The 16,396-nt window shown below is 40.2% G+C and overlaps 1 protein-coding gene across 1 annotated transcript; it reads left to right on the top strand.

Moving 5' to 3' along the window:
* The first annotated feature begins 789 nt into the window (after positions 1-789).
* Positions 790-14,914, top strand: LRRC38 (leucine rich repeat containing 38). Its single transcript, XM_026074149.1, has 2 exons — positions 790-1,432; positions 14,391-14,914. The coding sequence occupies exons 1-2, from the start codon at positions 805-807 to the stop codon at positions 14,639-14,641; spliced, it is 879 nt and encodes a 292-aa protein (XP_025929934.1). The 5' UTR covers positions 790-804; the 3' UTR covers positions 14,642-14,914.
* The last annotated feature ends 1,482 nt before the right edge of the window (positions 14,915-16,396 follow it).

The raw sequence follows: 16,396 nt of genomic DNA on the forward strand, positions 1-16,396 counted from the left end.
GCACTGTGGACATTACCACTGCCATATTAGAAAGCAGCTGTTTTGGTCATTAAACTAGAAAACTGCTCACCTTTGAGACCATATTCCTTGTTGCTACAGTAGGTTATACTCCTTGATTAAGAGATAATTAGTGTCATATTTAAATAGGGTGAACGTGCTCGTCACTAAAAGCTGAGAAGGCATCCAGAAACGGCACAGGTCAGTGCTCCTTGTCTTTGGTTCCCCCCTTGCTGCTCTTCTGCTCCCTGTTTTGAAATGAAGGAGAAAACGGTTCTTAGCACTTAACCAGGTCCCTGCCCCTCGCCTGCCTTTCTGTAGGGCAGTGATCACTGATGTAGGTACGTGCCAGGGCATGAAAAGATACAAAATAATTGATTTCATCAGGGTTCATTACCTGAAGGGCTTTTGAAGCATAAGCTGTTGCTGTCAGAGTCGCAGGATCAGGTGTGATTTCCCGTTTGCTGGAATATACAGCAGATATGCAAAGAGGCTCTCAGCTTTTTTTTAGCTCACAAAAACAAGGGAGTCCTTTGAAAGGCCCTTCGTTTGCCCAATCATCGCTCTTTCCCTTACGTTCTACAGTATTATAATTCTCTGACAGTGTAAATCCTCGCATTTGCCTCCCTCCCTCTTTCCTTCAGTCATCCTCTCCCTCCCCCCTCTCCAGGCTGCTGCTATCGGATCTGTGATATGTGATCTCCTGGATACAACCACACACACACAAGTACCAGGCACTGCTGCTCAGCTGAGCAAAATGTCCTTCTCTTAGAAGTGGTGCTCATCACAGCTTTCAAATCCTTGACGATGTTGCCATGCTTTCCTTTCTGCCTTTTACCTTTTTCTGTCTTTGTCTGCCTGCTTTTCTTACCCGTGGGCCATTTTTGCCCTGCTGTCTGTAGCTGTATGGACTACCACACTATAGACTGCCGGGATCAAGGACTCCCCAGTGTTCCTAATCCGTTTCCATTGGATGTACGGAAACTTCTTATAGCTGATAACAACATTCAGGCAATACCAGCTGATTTCTTTATATTTTATGGAGATCTAGTCTATTTGGACTTCAGGAATAACTCCCTCACCTCTTTAGAAGAGGGCACTTTTAGCAGTTCTACCAAACTGGTGTATTTAGACTTAAGCTACAATAATTTAACACAGCTTGATGCTGGGATATTCAAATCAGCAGAAAAACTGATAAAATTGAGCCTTGGGAACAATAACCTGGCGGATGTGGATGAGGCTGCTTTTGAGAACCTGGAACAGCTCCAAGTGTTAGAATTGAATGACAATAACTTACAAAGCCTAAATGTGGCTGCCCTAGAAGCACTTCCCTCCCTGCGGACTATACGCTTGGAGGGCAACCCCTGGGTCTGTGACTGTGACTTTGCCAATCTTTTCAGCTGGATACAGGAGAATGCATCCAAGCTCCAGAAAGGTAAAACTCAGTGGCTTACAGTGCAGTCTGTGTGTTGCTTTGTATGTGTGTCTCGGAGGGAGAGAGTCAATTGGTCAAATTGTCCGAGTGTGCTGCCTGCAGTGACCCAAACGGCGTTTTGGTCAAACTGTAATTACATGCTTTGAACCTGGGAGTCCATTAAAATGATGTTGGTTTCTCTTTAGCAGCACTGTCCTCCTCCCAGTTAAGAAATAAAATTTAAAAATTAAGCTGTAATAGTTTTGATTTATAGACTAAACTTACATAGGTAGTGAAAGGAGCTTTTTCAAATTTGGTGAGCCCAGAACTGGTTCTCTTCCAGGCTTTGGTTTCTCTCTGGTAAATATATTTCCTACAATAAGCCCTTTGAACAGCTGAATAGTCTGTGCCAGCTCCTTAAGAGAACTGATTTTTCTCTCATTTTATTCATCTTCTATAAAGCTGCAGGGAAGAGTTAACTCCCCATTCCCTATTTTATACAAATGTGGCTGTCGGACCCTTTCCTGGATCTGTTTTGTTGTGATAGTTTGTGCTGGAAACTTTTTTCCACAGCTTGTTTGTGGCTTTTTTAATTGAAATAACACTGTTTCCAATTTTGGGAATCAATTAAAATGGCTCTGGAAAACCCCCAAATGCAGGACATCTTATCCTGATATTTGGGCCAGTAGTTTTCAGATGAGCTTTGAGGAAAAAGTATTCAAACTGCCATGTGTAAGGAATCCAGACTCTCGTTCCATGTTTCTCACCTGATGCCGAAGCCTCTCTTAATCCAGCTTTAGCTGGAGATGACCTCGCCATTCATGCCTCCCATAGCACTAGGGCATAAACTCATGCTATTGAGCCACCCAGCTGCTAGCAGAAGGCAAACTGCTTGTGCTTGGAGGTTTGCAAGGCTCCAGAGGACGTACAAAGGATCACCTGCTGTGAAATCACTGGTGCCTGGGCTCTGTCTGAGATTGTCTCTGCAAAGGTGAGAAGGAAAAGGCTGAGCAAGAAGAGCTCAAGAGAATAGGATGAGGTCAAGGAACTGTGTGTTTGCTTGAATTCAGGTGCAAGAGGAGAAAAACACAGTGAGTGCAGAAAGATTTCAGAGATTTTTTTTCCTCCTTTCTTGATCACCAGAGAGTCTATAATCACTTATTTAAGCTCTTCCTATGCTCATGACCTTAGGTGGCATTATTTTAATACACTAATCTAGGCTGCCCTAAATATTCTTAGCTGCAAAAAAGCATGCTGGTTTAAGGAGAGAAGAAGTCATTAGAGGAAAAAGTCTTTTTTTCCTGCCTGCCTCAGCTGCAACTTTTGTCTTTACTGTTCCTAAACCAAACCCGGACCTGTTCTCCTGCTTTCCCCAGTGCTCTAGCTGAAGTTTGTTCTTTGTCTGAACTAAGTATTTGCCCATCTCTCATGCGGACTCTGAGACAAACATTAATTCAGTTTCCCCCTGCCTTCACACCAAATTCCTTTTACCTCTTCTTCGACCTAGTTTCATTTGTTTTTTAACTCCTTGCTCCCCAAGCTTTCTGTAAGCAAAAGCTCTGATCATATTCTCTTCCTTCTCTGACCCTTGCCTCTGCCCTTCTTTCCTTCCCTTTTAATGAACTAGCTCCTTCCCCTTTATCCAGACTCAGTCTGTTCAGTCTGAAAGAGTCTGTCCCAGCCCGTCTCTTTTCTCTTCTGCCATGTCAGTGTTTTTAAGTTTATCTGAACTTATGTCTGGAAATCTCAAGTGATTTAAGCTTTCCCATGGTATTGCCAGTGTTCCTCAGTGTCATCCAAGGTTAGAGATTCTTTCTCACAGCATTTTATCTCATCTGAAATAATGAGATGATTTTTTTTAGCCAAGTAGCTTAAAAAAAGAAAAATCGCCAGTCCATCTAGATATTCCAGTTTCAGCTTGATTTGATTTGGGAAGACGGGGAGGTAAGGTGCAAATGTTCAGGCTGGTTTCTTTGTCCAGAGGCTTTTTCCCCCTGTGGCCTAATGCTTTGCATTTACTCCTGGGAGCAGGTTCACAGATTTCTTTGCAGTCATATGAGTGAAATTTAGTGCATGTATGCGAAAGTGTGCAAATTCAGCATTTTCATTGCCTGTTTTGAGCTACTGCCACAAAAATATTGGCTGTCTCCTATAATAAACTAGAAAAGCATTATTCAAGGAGGTGAGGGCAAAACTAAACCCCAAAAAGAAAGACTGTCTCAATGACATTTTAAAACCAATGGCTGCAATTGAGGACCTTTCGAAGCAACTTTTGGAAAGTCAGTGTAAAATTAAATCTTACCGTTGAGATTTGATTGCATTTTATACCTGTTTTTCACAATTTCAAGTGATGTCAAAATGTTTTACCCATTAGGAACTAATCATCTTCGTATTTGCCTGGTTATACTTGTCCAAAGCAGTATTCACTTGGCCTTTCTGATATCACAGCTTCTCTGGGGGGAGGGAAAGAGCAACTCGCTTAGATTCAGCATTCAGACTCCTCAAGGTACTGCAGCAAGACTGGAGACAGAGGAGGGTATTCTTGCAGCAAGCACATCAAGATAAGTAGGGCAGCAAGCATTATGCCTGGAAACACTGCAAAAGAGAAAGATAGGGACATGCATTTTCAGGGCCCAAGATAAAAGCTCACTTATGTTGGCTGCATACTTTTATAATTCTGTAGCAGCTCAAACATCTGCATTGTGTGGCCTGTACTAATGGAAAACAGCAGAATGGAAAAAGGAATTGGCTGGGGATTTTCTTCTCTTTACGTTCTTTGAGAATAGGCTGTGATTAACAATGCAGAGCTGTTCCATAACAGACTGAAGTTCCCCAGCCTTTTAATGGCAAATTTAGTAACCTGGGTTTACTGAGAAGGGAAAGAATGTGGAGCAGTGACTGACAGTAACTTTCGCCAGTGATCCCCAGCCCTTATATGAAAAGTACAAAGGCACCGCAAAGAACCTAAAGGCTCTGTACCCTGTTGTGTCTTCTGCTCAGAATGGATTAGAAAGGAAAGGATGTGCCCAAGCCAGAAAGAAACTCTCTCTAAAGAGTTAGTGGCTGCCGCTAAAGACTGAACTGTGATCCATGGCTCCAGTTTTCAAGTGTTACTGTACTGCAGTAGTCCTTTAAGATTCAGAAATGGTAGCAAGAAACAGAAAAATGGCCTGGAGGAAAACATTGACAGATTTAGGTTCTAGGAATTAATTTTTATTCTTCACTTCGAATGGCGCTTAAAATAGTTTAATGTGCCCTGCTTGCATGTCTGAGACAAAAAAAAAAAAAGCTTTGTCAATATGAACTGAAATTTCAATATTTGATCCTGAAACTGTCTCTCTGCAGTCTGGGCCTCTGGAAAACTCAGTGATCTGAACTAAAGCCATTCTCCAACTCACTAGTTTTGCAAAAGCCAGGTCCATTTTCTTTCTGGCATGCTACCAGAAAAAGCTTGTAAAATTATAACTTATGCTGACCTGTCTGACTAGCTGACTGTAAAGCCTCTTCCCAGCTGTGCTGCCTTTGCAAATCCAACTTTGTCACTTCACACAAACAGCTGGGATTTGAATCGCTTTAGATTCCAGCATTTGTTCATCCAACCTAAATTTCAAAATAAAGTATTAATTGGCAATAAGTGAATATTCTCTCAAGCTAGATATGCAGGCAGACTTACTAAGGATCTGCACTAAAAGTTTTGCAATTAAACTCAGCACTTTACCTGCTTTAAAGAAGCAAATGTATTTTTACATGTGTAAAAAGGTATTAAAAACAATTTTCATCATACTCCAGAATGACACTACATTTCTACCCTCTGATTTGATTAATAATTGATTAAAAACTTAATTTGTATAATGCAAAAATGTAGTCAAAGGAACAGTCAGTGAAGTGGAATGGTGATAAGTGGAGAGTACACAACAGAGACTGTTTTCCAGGGAAGACCTTCCAGGGAAGGTGTTTGCTATGGGTGAAAACCAACCATATACATATAACTTCTAAAGACTTTCTGTGCAAGGATGAATTTGATTTTATAAGTGTTTGGTAAGCCTGAATGGCAGCATGGTGGCTGATGACATGTATCAAAGGCTTCCCATTAGGAAGAGCATGGCGCTTAAGAATACTGGATAAATTTATGGAAATAGGAAAGTTGATGCAAGACCTCTGGGTCTTCAGAGAAGATAGGTATCTTTCATGGAAGGCTTTACCCCATAAGGGAAGATGCAAACTTACAGAATGAAAAGTGAAAGGACAAAGGCCTAGGTTGTTCTTGAACATGCTGTTTGAGGAATTCAAGGAAACTTTGTATGTGAGATGTATGTGATTATGTTCTCTCCTCTACTTGCTTATATTTGCTCCGTAGTATCCTTTTTCTTCATCTTCTTTGGCTTTTACCAAAAGTGATTGACAAGGCTGAAGTTCTGTAAAGTGGGGATTCAGGAAAGCAGAGAAGGAGGAAGAGAGTTTGGACTCCTCTGACAGAAGTAATTAAGAAAAATGCAACTAAAAGTAAGATGTACTGAATAAAGGGAAAGATGGTTACAGGTTGAGTTAATTAACTTTCAGATATGATATGTTGAAATTTTGATTTTCAGTGAAGTTAAAGGAAACTTGCCTTTCATTTTTTCAAGACCAAGAGTCACTTTAAGATTTCTTGCATATTCTGCCTCAGTGGGGTTATAAATCCTATAAAAATACATTCAGCAATTTCTACTATATGGAACAGCTTTCTTCTGTTTTCAGAGCTTGTGTTCTGTCTCACATTTTATCTCAGCTAAAATTGCACTTTTCCTTCCTAGACTCGCCTCTTCACATGATTTTTGCAGTAATACTATCTGAAACTCGGGGCTCATCTGGCAAAAAGTTGTTGCTGGTGCAACAGGTTCTTCTAGCTCTGCCATTTCAGCATTTAAATACRAAAAGATTTAAGAGAAGTCTTGTGTGAAAGATGCTATTTAAAAATCATAGTGTGTAACACCACAGAAGACATTTCTTGAGCCCTTCTGAGGGATCCAGTCTTGATGAAGGGAATGGATTGAGATAAAATTCAGGTAATCAAAGGAATACTAGCAGTCTGCCATGGCCATATTAACTTCAGTGCTTTTGTAGAGGTCTCTGCTGATTTTTACCTTCCGTGAACTTTGGGTAGCTGTTAGTATGACCTTGTTTGCTAATGGCTAATGCATTTTTATTGTTACTTTTAATCAGTTTATTCCTTGGAGTGTGACTGTAATGTCTCCTTACTATCATCTTGCCCTCATTTTCCCTTTCTTTTTTTTCTTCAGTGAAAAACCTTTTCAGGAAGTTGTATTGAGTTTGAGATTGCAAGAAATAGTCATTGTCTGTGCTTTTTTCCCCACTAGATGCATCAGTGCGTGCTCAACCTTTTGCATTTAATCCATAGTCTACTTCACTTCCCATGCACTGCATGAGTGATAGATTTTGATACCCTTTTTGTTAAAACAATATGACAAAGACTTGTAGCAATTTAATGGGAAGGGTTAGACTGAGCATTGTGGGCAGATCAGTGCACCTTGATATTGCCAGAAAGACTTGAAAAAATTCAATCAGAATTGGCCAGCCACAGAATTCCAAATAGGTTATGCTGCCCTTGTTATAAATAAAGGAAGGGTTTTGAGTATTTGGAATTAAAGTAGCACAAGTTTAGGCAAGGACTGTGCTCAGTGCTGGATTTACTGTTACAGACAGGATTAGCTGGCACAGTATCAGTGCACTGTCTTCCCGCATACTTCCATTTACATCCACGCCGCTAGAACTAGCAGAGCTAGTAACAGATGCCTAAAGAAGACAGAGCTTGGGTCCCCTTGCAGAATCGTGGTCTAAGCTAAGGTAATCACTGAACTTCACTGGAAGAAAATTCATTGGTGGCAGCAAATCCCATGTGACCGCACAACAGCCATAGCCAGGACCATGTTTCCCTCTTCTTTGCTCCACTTTAGAAAACTGTGTGCACAAGACTTCATAAACCCTCAAGAGACCCAAAGGGTATTTCTTTAACATGCCAGTACTGATATAAATTCGATTTAGCTGACTTTCAAGAATTGCTGTAGCTAGTATCTCCCCAGTAAAGTGACATGCTTCCAGGAAAAGATGGGCTATGCAAGAGAATAGGAGGGAAGGAAGGCAAAGGTAGGAAAGAATCAAGAGCAGGTGAAAATGACTGTGAGCAGCCTTCTAGAGCAGGAAACTCAAACTGAATTCAGTACTAGATAGAAAGCACTTAGATCTAGAAATGAATCAGTGTAGTGAGACTAATGGAATGACTTTTGTGAGCCAGTTTTGAAAGACTGCAATGAGGTGATCATCTCTTGCTTCTAGAGATTTTTCTGTAATCTTGTTCCCATCTAAGATATTTTAAATTTATTCTGTAAATAAAACATAACATCTTGCTTCAGTATCTAGGCCCTTACTGTAGCCCCTGTGGGCTCACTGAAAATGGTAAACATTGGCTTCAAAAAAACATCATAATTACATGAGAGTACAAGTTTCATTTGCCTTCTAACCTAACTGAAAGCCAGTGAAACAACTGATGTTTTTGTAGGGCCTCCTGTCTTAAAATTCTTTATCTGTACCTATTTACTCGTCTGCTGTGTGGAGAAGACTGCCTTAATTTCGTGTACTAATATAGAAGTAGAGCAAGCTTCAGCTAAAAAGGACAGACTGTTCTGTCCATTACAGCCGTTCAGCTCTTCCTTGAGTATCATGCACATGCTAACACATCACTAGTACAGAACATAATATCCAGTTTTCGGGAAGGAATTAAAAGCTCTGAGACATCTCACGCATTCAGCAGCTTTTATTCTGTTCAAGCAGAAGTCTTAACAGAAATAAGATTCCCCAACAAGCTCATCAAATCTGTTTCTATATATATGCATATTTAAATATATGATGTGGTATCCTGGTTATTTTCAGTAAAATGATCTGACTGCCATTGGCTTTTCACTCTGTTCCTTCCATCTTAGGGTTTTTTTGGAGTACTTTCCTCTTCCACATTTGCAGATGCGAAGGCAGAATTTGCAGATGTGGGCATCTGATGTTAAGCCTTAACTTATATTTAGGCATTGAGACAAACTGTCAAATACCTTTTAATGTTAATCTATGAGTTTCCGGGACACTTGGCTGTTAAAGAGTTTATTTAGGGGTCTAAATACAGGCTCCAGTTTTGGTTTTCTGGTTTATTTTGTTTTTTTTGTTTTTAGCCATGTTTTTCTGATACCTTGAGGCAGATTCTAATGAAATTTTATCTCTCTTCAGAGCCAATGCCTCTCTCACTGCTTATTAACACATCTAAAACATTAGTGACAGCATTTAAGTAGACTGAAGAGAACTATAGCTGGAGGCAAAATACCATACAAGAAATAAAATGCCACATTTAAACACTTTGAGTCTCTGAACTACAATGTGACACGAGAGCAGCTAAAGGGGCAAATATCAGTTTTACTTTTCCCAGAGAAGCTAAAATAGCATATTAGAGTCCTTTTACAATTATTGTATAGACTGTAATGAACATGTATATTTAGCCCACTTATTTTCTGCTCTCAGACAACCCATAAACACTTTTCAGGATGTATTTCTGATATGTATCAGTGTATATATTAGGGGGCATTTGTGTTATCTCATACCATTGTATGTTGTTGGATGTTAGGAAACTGTGTAATATATAGTTAATATCTGTATTTTTTTTAAACTCAGTGTCCAAAATAGAGATTTCCCAGCTCTAGAGGGTTAACAGGCAAAGACCAGAGTTTTGAAGTAAGAATGGATTTCAGAAGTTTTCCAATGAAAGATGCAGTTGATACCGATATTAAAAAATCCCAAGTAGTAGGAGTAAGTAAAGACAGAAATACACATGGAGTCCTTCAAATTARAGTCAAGTAAACATGGGGGTAAGCGATGCCTCCTGCTGCTTTTCTCCAGCTAGAGGAGCGTAAAACCAAGGCACAACGCAATATGTCACCACTCGAGGTGTCTAGGGAGAACCCACGGCAGGTCCAGGAGCAGGCAATTGCAGGGTGGCTGGGGGGGTGTTTGAAACTTGCTGGCCAAACGGTGCCTCTGCCCAGCAGAGCCGAATCATGGCTGCAAAATGCCAGCAGAACATTAAAGGAACTTGGTACCTTTATGTTCCCTTGAGATGGGAGGATCAGGACGGTCATAACTTGGGGTTATAGGTCTGTTGTGTTCACTAATTTGCAATGAAATTAATTGTATGTATTTTTATATAGACTGGTTTCAGGCTGCATCTGTTTTCTGAGAGTTTCAYTTTAACAGGGAAAGTATTTCAGCCTCTGACTCTGCAAGACAAGTAGGCCTGTGCATAGTCCTTCTACACAATCAAATGTAAAATCATTTATTTAAGATCTACCTGCAGCTTAAGTACAATTTATTGTCCAGGTTTAAGTCCTAGATTCTGTGGAGGTGTAACAGCCTCTAATAGTAAGGTATCTCAAAGTCGTATTCTTCCAAAACCTATTTGGGGATTTCACTAAAAAACTTTCCCTGGAACCCTTCTGCATCACTTCTTTATAAAGACAACATGTATCTTGACTCTTCAAAGCATGCCTCTTCCTTTAAAGATACGGTTCTAGAGCTCCAGCAATTTCACACTCCCCATGTTATTTAGCTTATCTATTCCTATTCCTCTAGGGTACAGACCTATATTTTCATCTTTATTTTCCGTGTCAAGAGACATGTCTATATAGACTCTAGCACGTGGCCCTTGACTGGGACTTCAAAGCATTCCCAGTTTAAAAGCAAGCAACAGCTCGCAGCTTGCCAACGTAGTACATCTGCCTCTTCAGAGGACATGGCAGAAAGATGCAGAACGTCTGGCATTGACCTCGGGACAGCTGAAGTTTTTACAGATAATGTGATGGCCCTGAACAAAGTAATATAAGCCACATATTTATAAAAATGCACTTATTTCACTTACAGATTTGTTTGGTGTGAAGAAGCAACTCTTTGAATGTATTGTGGGAGCAATAAGAGATGTGTAACTATCATTGAAGGTTTTCTTGCTGCAGCCGAGATTTAARTATCAGACTTCCTTGAGACACCCTTTTTCAGGAAGTCTGGTTGATTTTATTTTTTTAAGAAATAAATTGAATGGGGTTTTACAGAAAATTTTCTAAAATATTATAGAAATCAATGCCATTCAAGTGGTCAAAACATGTGAAAGTAGAGCACCAAAGTTAAATGGCGTTATCTTATCCTCCAGGCATCTTGTGTGGGGGGGACAGGTAATTTGATTGAGCCACTCTATATGCRGTGGAATCACCCAGAGGGAAAAACTTCTAATTAATACTCATCCCTTTATGTAGGCCATTCTGTTCACTGTTCATGCAGAGGGTGCACGATGACCTGGGATTACTTTCTGCCTAAGAAAAGAACAAAATTGGGTTCTATTCTCTAGGCACCTCTAGGTGTGTACGTAATGGGACAGCTGGAGTACACAATATCGGTTCTCTGCACATGCTGGAGTCTAGTTTCACCATGATAAGGGCAACCTACCTTAAAATAATGTGAAGAAAGTAACGTTGCTATGGAAGGAAGCAGATGAAATGATATTTGTATATTTTAAACAGATGTACATGTGACCTGCATGCTAGTGTTTTCAGGAAAGCAATTAGTAGCTATGGTGCAACACCCACTGCATTAGCTTTGGGAGGAGAAATTCCTAGTGGAACCAGAAATAAAGCTGCTGGTCTTGCTACTGTTATGGATAAATAGTCTGTTCCAAATTCTCTTTGGAGTCCAAAGGAAAACTCCTTTTGACTCTATTGGCTTTTGCAACAGTGTCACRGTGCAGCAAAATACCCAGTTCACTGAACTGGATGGAATAATAAATGTTCTCTCTCCCTCAGTCGCTGACATGCTCTTCCACCGAGCTCGGCAGTTGTTCTAGGTTACTTCCAGCACAGTTTTAGCAGACTGCCGTGTGTGTGGATAGAAGAGGTCGGTTCATTCTGTCCTGCTGAGAAGATGGTGCATACACAGGGTGGGTGAGGCTGTGACTGGGAGCTGGCAAGGCCTCTACTGGTTTATGACACTGTATTTTGCCCTTTGGCATCTATTATTTTCAATGCCTAAGAACTCTGCAGAAACTTGAGGCTAAGCTAGCACGTTGGAGTGTCAGAGAATAAAGCAAGTAGAAAATTCCCATCTAATCCATTTGGTTTGAGAACATGACCTAGATTCTAGTACCAATGGCTACATGGAGGAGGGCTTTTTGTTTCTCTTTATTTTGTAATCAGACTCACAATCATTACAGTACACTGATTCTCATTGCACAAGATATCTTCTGTGTGACTTGGTACGTTGCAGATTCTTTTCCCTTTGTATTCTGTGTGCTGTGATGGGGGTGAAAGCATCTGGGAGCAGGAACAGAGCCTAAAGGGTCAGTTTTGACCCATGGCAAAGTGTGATTGGTAATGCGGCTCTTACATATCCCTCTCTAGAATCCTTGGCAGATGCTACCGTACTGAGTTATTTCTAGAAACAGATTATGCGGGAAGTAAAACTGCTTAGAACAATCATTTTCTTTTGGAGTCTTTTCTCTCTCTCTCTTTCTCTCATATGTTCTTTTTTGTTTCCTTCCTTATTGTCTAAAAATACAGTATTTTAGCTTAGATCTGATACTTCTGCTCACTAAGGCTGCTTAGTGCCCCTCCAGCACAGAGATCATTTTAAAAGCTCACAGGTCAGACAATTTCTTTTGCAACTGGCCAGAAATAGAAAATGTAGAGTGGTTTGCGGTCACCTGTATGCTCTTTCTTTCGGCATGTGGTGAAGATGGCACAGCTGCTGTGAAAACAGTGGTTCTTGTAAGTTCTCAACAGTTACTATAGTGGTTTGTTTTGTAGAAACAAAGTTGCATGGAAATTTTTTTCATTTGTTGGCTACAACTGAAAAGGAGTTTCTTTAGATGCCATATATCCTTGGACCAGACCAGTCTGGGTATTCCAAAGTCTTTGTGAAAAGAAAATATGGACTCGGTGCGCAACCCTAACTCACCTTGCAATCGAAAACTCTGTACAAAGACACACGAGTGCTCCTGTGTGTCAGCCTGCGTACGGGACATGATATATTTGCATACTGCAAGTCCCAGTCTCCTTTATCTTCCTGACTAAGCCCAYAGACAGGAGGTTTCAAAGGTCTGCCAAGCAAGTTGCCTCGCCATCTGGCACGTATCTCCAGTACACTCCAGGCTTAGAGAAAAATTATAGCATGTATTCAGGTGGCAGTTTGCCTAGAGGAAACCGTTCAGCCTTGGGCACGCTGGCTGTTGTGCTGTTCTGCTGGCAGCTTGCATCATGTTGTGGGTGAGAGGAACATGAAAAACAGGGAATCAGCAGAACTTTCGACAAATAAGGCAGATACTGGATGGCTTTTAGGGATCAAAATGTAGTGTGATCATCATCGTTTCAGGGTCAGGTAAGTCAGAGTGATAAATGGGTCCCTAGCAGACTTAGCTGGGCCCCCTCTCAAATCAGCTAAAAACTCCCTCTCAAGTCAACATAACACTTGGGCTGGATCCAGGTAACAATTCAGGTTTACACTACTAACCCGGTGGGCCTACTGATAAAACATCATACTGTGTAGCTATTCAGCCACAAGACAAGCAGGAGTCACAAAAGCAGAAAGAAACCTTATCGTGTGTCCCTCGCACAAAGCGACGCAGTGCTTACATGGTGGAGCCGTGGCAGAAGTGCCCGGTACGCTGTGCACACACAACAATGCGAGTCAAAACTGGGGGCCCAGTCTGCGTTTGGCAGCGCACAAAGGAAAGCGTGTATCAAATAAACCAGCAGCAGTTTTCCAGTCATTAATACTCARTTCTCATATTTCCCTTTTACATTCATATCCTCAATAGCAAGATAAAACCTGTCTTGCTAACAGCCATACAGAGTTAATTCACTTCATTATTTGCTCCATCCAAGCCCCAATAATATAATCCCCTTTTTTCCCCTGCTGTGCATGGAGGAGTGGGGTTATACAGTGAATTGTGTGTTTTTACTGACCAATACCAAACTATAATCTCACCAGTTTTTAAATTTGGATTTTTTTGCTTTCACTATAAAGAACTGAGCTCCAGGTGTTCTTCAATAATGCATGGAGGAATAATATCTGCCAGTCAGCTTACCTTATAACAGAGTCAGAGAGAAAAGGTGAAAGAAGATCACAGGCAAGTACCCTAACCTGTGGTTTTGATCAGAATAAGAAGAAAAGTGTGGCTTTGTGCCTGCAAAAGGTAGTATAAAAGGTACTAAGGTGTGGAACATCAGTATCGAGGGAGTAACACCAGGCAGTACCTTGCAGGTCCTTATTCTTAAAGGAAAAGCATTTGGTTTCCCCAAAGCGTTGTAAAAGGTGATACGTGTGGAGGACCAGCTCAAGGCTGTCGTGATTTTGTGAAAACTGATCTCCAAATGTGTGCTGCAGCATATTCAAGAGCCCTGATTTCCTCACTGTCAAGATCAGAAGTCTGGTCAGAATTCATCATTTCTCTCCTCTGGAACGTATTCCTGGATTTCCCCCTGTGAAAGTCAGAGTGCAAGGGAGGAAGAAAGGGTTGGCACGTGCCTGAGTGTAACCCTGTTTTGAAGTCAGAATGCATGCTTAGATGCCATACTGGGGAAGTGCTTCTGGGTGTCCAGATTTAGATGAGTCACRTGTTCAACATTCATATTTAAATCCTCAAAATCATGGTCCCAGGTCATCCATGATCATCTCAAAGGCTAAAGGTGAAATAACTTAATCTCCAGAGGCCATTTGGGGGGCATATGTAGCAGCCCTTGGAGCATGTCAGATTTTGTTCAGTTATTTCCTGAATTGTATATAAATTCATGAATCTAGAAATAATTGCTTTCTTCAGACTTTTTTCTTCAGCCGACTGGTCTCTGTCCTGAGCAACAGAAGGATTCATTAATATTCCTCTGGTTTTTCCCTTTCTTCTTTCTTGCAGGTCTACATGAAATCCAGTGTTCCCTGCCTGTGGAAAATAGAAGAATCTTTCTGAATGAATTATCTGAGGTCAGCTTTAGTGAATGCAAATTTAGTTTGTCATTGACGGACCTTTTTATCATCATCTTCTCTGGAGTCGCAGTCTCCATTGCTGCTATTCTATCAAGCTTCTTCTTAGCAACTCTAGTACACTGCTTCCAAAGATGTGCTCCCAGTAAAGATGACGATGATGAAGACGACAGCGAGGACTGAATTTAGTCTATATATTTAAATTGTCTTGGTTTATAAGTTACTAGATCAGTAGCCAAAGTTTAGGAAGAAAACAAATAGAGTAAAAGCTTTAAACATGAATTAAATGAAATCAACATATAAGGTTCCAGTCTAATCTCATGAAGGTCATGGGTAGGAATTACAGTTTGCATCTGAGACTGTTGCAGTTTTGCTTACCTGTGTAACCTGATGCAGTGAGACTGGATTGATTTCTATAATGCTTAATCAAATACTGAGTTTAAATTTGGGGTTTGGAGGAAAAAGGGGGAATGGCAAAAAAAAAAAAAGCTCCAGTGTTTTGAAAGACTGACAGTTTCCAGATTGTTTTTTGATCAGTTGCGGATTCCCATAAGTGCTTAAGAGATCATTGTAAATGCACTTTGAAAAGTACTGACTATGTGGGAGTATTTCAGCTGGAAATATGGAAACAATTTTAAATAGCGTCCTCCTTAGAGATAAGTAGTGGGATGCTCTAGTAAACTCGCTCAACTTTCAGAATAACAAAGTGATGTTAAAATGATTCCTGGAATTGTAGAAAGCATTATAGGAAGGTTGCATTTTCTCTTTACAAATGTTCTCTGTATACATTCATCCTCAATTTAAAGACAGTTACAGGCATCATTCAGACAAAAAAAAGAAATGGTTTCTATAAGTGAACACTGTTCTAGATCTGAGTCATCAACTGCAGTACAGCAGCTGCCTGACACCTCTCATGGTCATGGCACAAATACTAACTATAACATTCTTTTGCATTTTAAATGCAGTGTAGTAAAGGAAATCCCTTCCCTGATATTCTTAGGCATAAGTAACTATTGCAGAATCCAGTCCATTTAATCATTTTAAAACACTAAGGGCTGTATTCTGTTCCTGGTTATACCAGACTAATATAACTGAAATGAACACCATGCTCCAGACTAGCAACTGTATAAACAAGAGTGGAATCTGGCCCTAAGATATTTTGACTGTATTATAGATTTGTCAACACTTGAGCTCTTCTATATAATGGTAGATATTTTTGTTAAAATGAAAAAAGACATTTGCTACAAGAGATTTTTGGAATAGTGCTGGACAGCTTTTTAGGATAAGTATATTTTTAAAATATTTGTAATGGAAATATTTTTTTAAAACTCTGAGTATTTAAAGTATTGTCTAGAATAGCCATGAGGGCTTAAAGTAATATATCATGTAGTAATAAACAATCTAAGGACTATATACTATTATAGTAAAATTAGATCTGATAAAAAGTAGCATTTATTATCTACTRTCAATGCTATTATTTCTTAAAAAACCTCTCTTTGGTTATAATATTGCCTTGCTCAGTTAATATGAATGGACTTTTGTGGACAGTTGGTTCCAAATTTCTTGTGTCTGTACAGTGTGCTAATTGTTCAGGCAGACAGGAGTGGAATTCACTTTGTGCGTTAAGGGGTAGTAGGGTCCAGCAGACAGGGTACAAGCTTAGGGTCAGAACATGTGGGTATTGTCCCCAGCTAACAGTGATCAGCTAGATGACCTTCAGCAAATCACTTTCTCTGTCTGTGCCTCAGTTTCCCTACCTATAAAATGAAGATCATAATGACTCTCAAGTGCTTTGAGATATGCAGCAGGGGGAGCACTAYACTGGGCTATATACAATGATTATATRTGTTAGGCTGCAGCAGAAGATATACAGTAGGTGTAATTCTAGTCTTACRTCAGTGAGACTTCACTGATGTCAGTGGAATTACTTATCTGCAC

This window comes from Apteryx rowi, unplaced genomic scaffold (genome assembly GCF_003343035.1).
Source record: "Apteryx rowi isolate R43461 unplaced genomic scaffold, aptRow1 scaffold_38, whole genome shotgun sequence".
Lineage (NCBI taxonomy): Eukaryota > Metazoa > Chordata > Aves > Apterygiformes > Apterygidae > Apteryx > Apteryx rowi.

Bases quoted from the DNA above. Each gene is read 5' to 3' on its own strand.
- LRRC38 (XM_026074149.1), top strand. From the start codon at position 805: ATGTTGCCATGCTTTCCTTTCTGCCTTTTACCTTTTTCTGTCTTTGTC. The intron at 1,433-14,390 runs GTAAAACTCAGT...TCTTTCTTGCAG, and splicing joins TGCATCCAAGCTCCAGAAAG to GTCTACATGAAATCCAGTGT.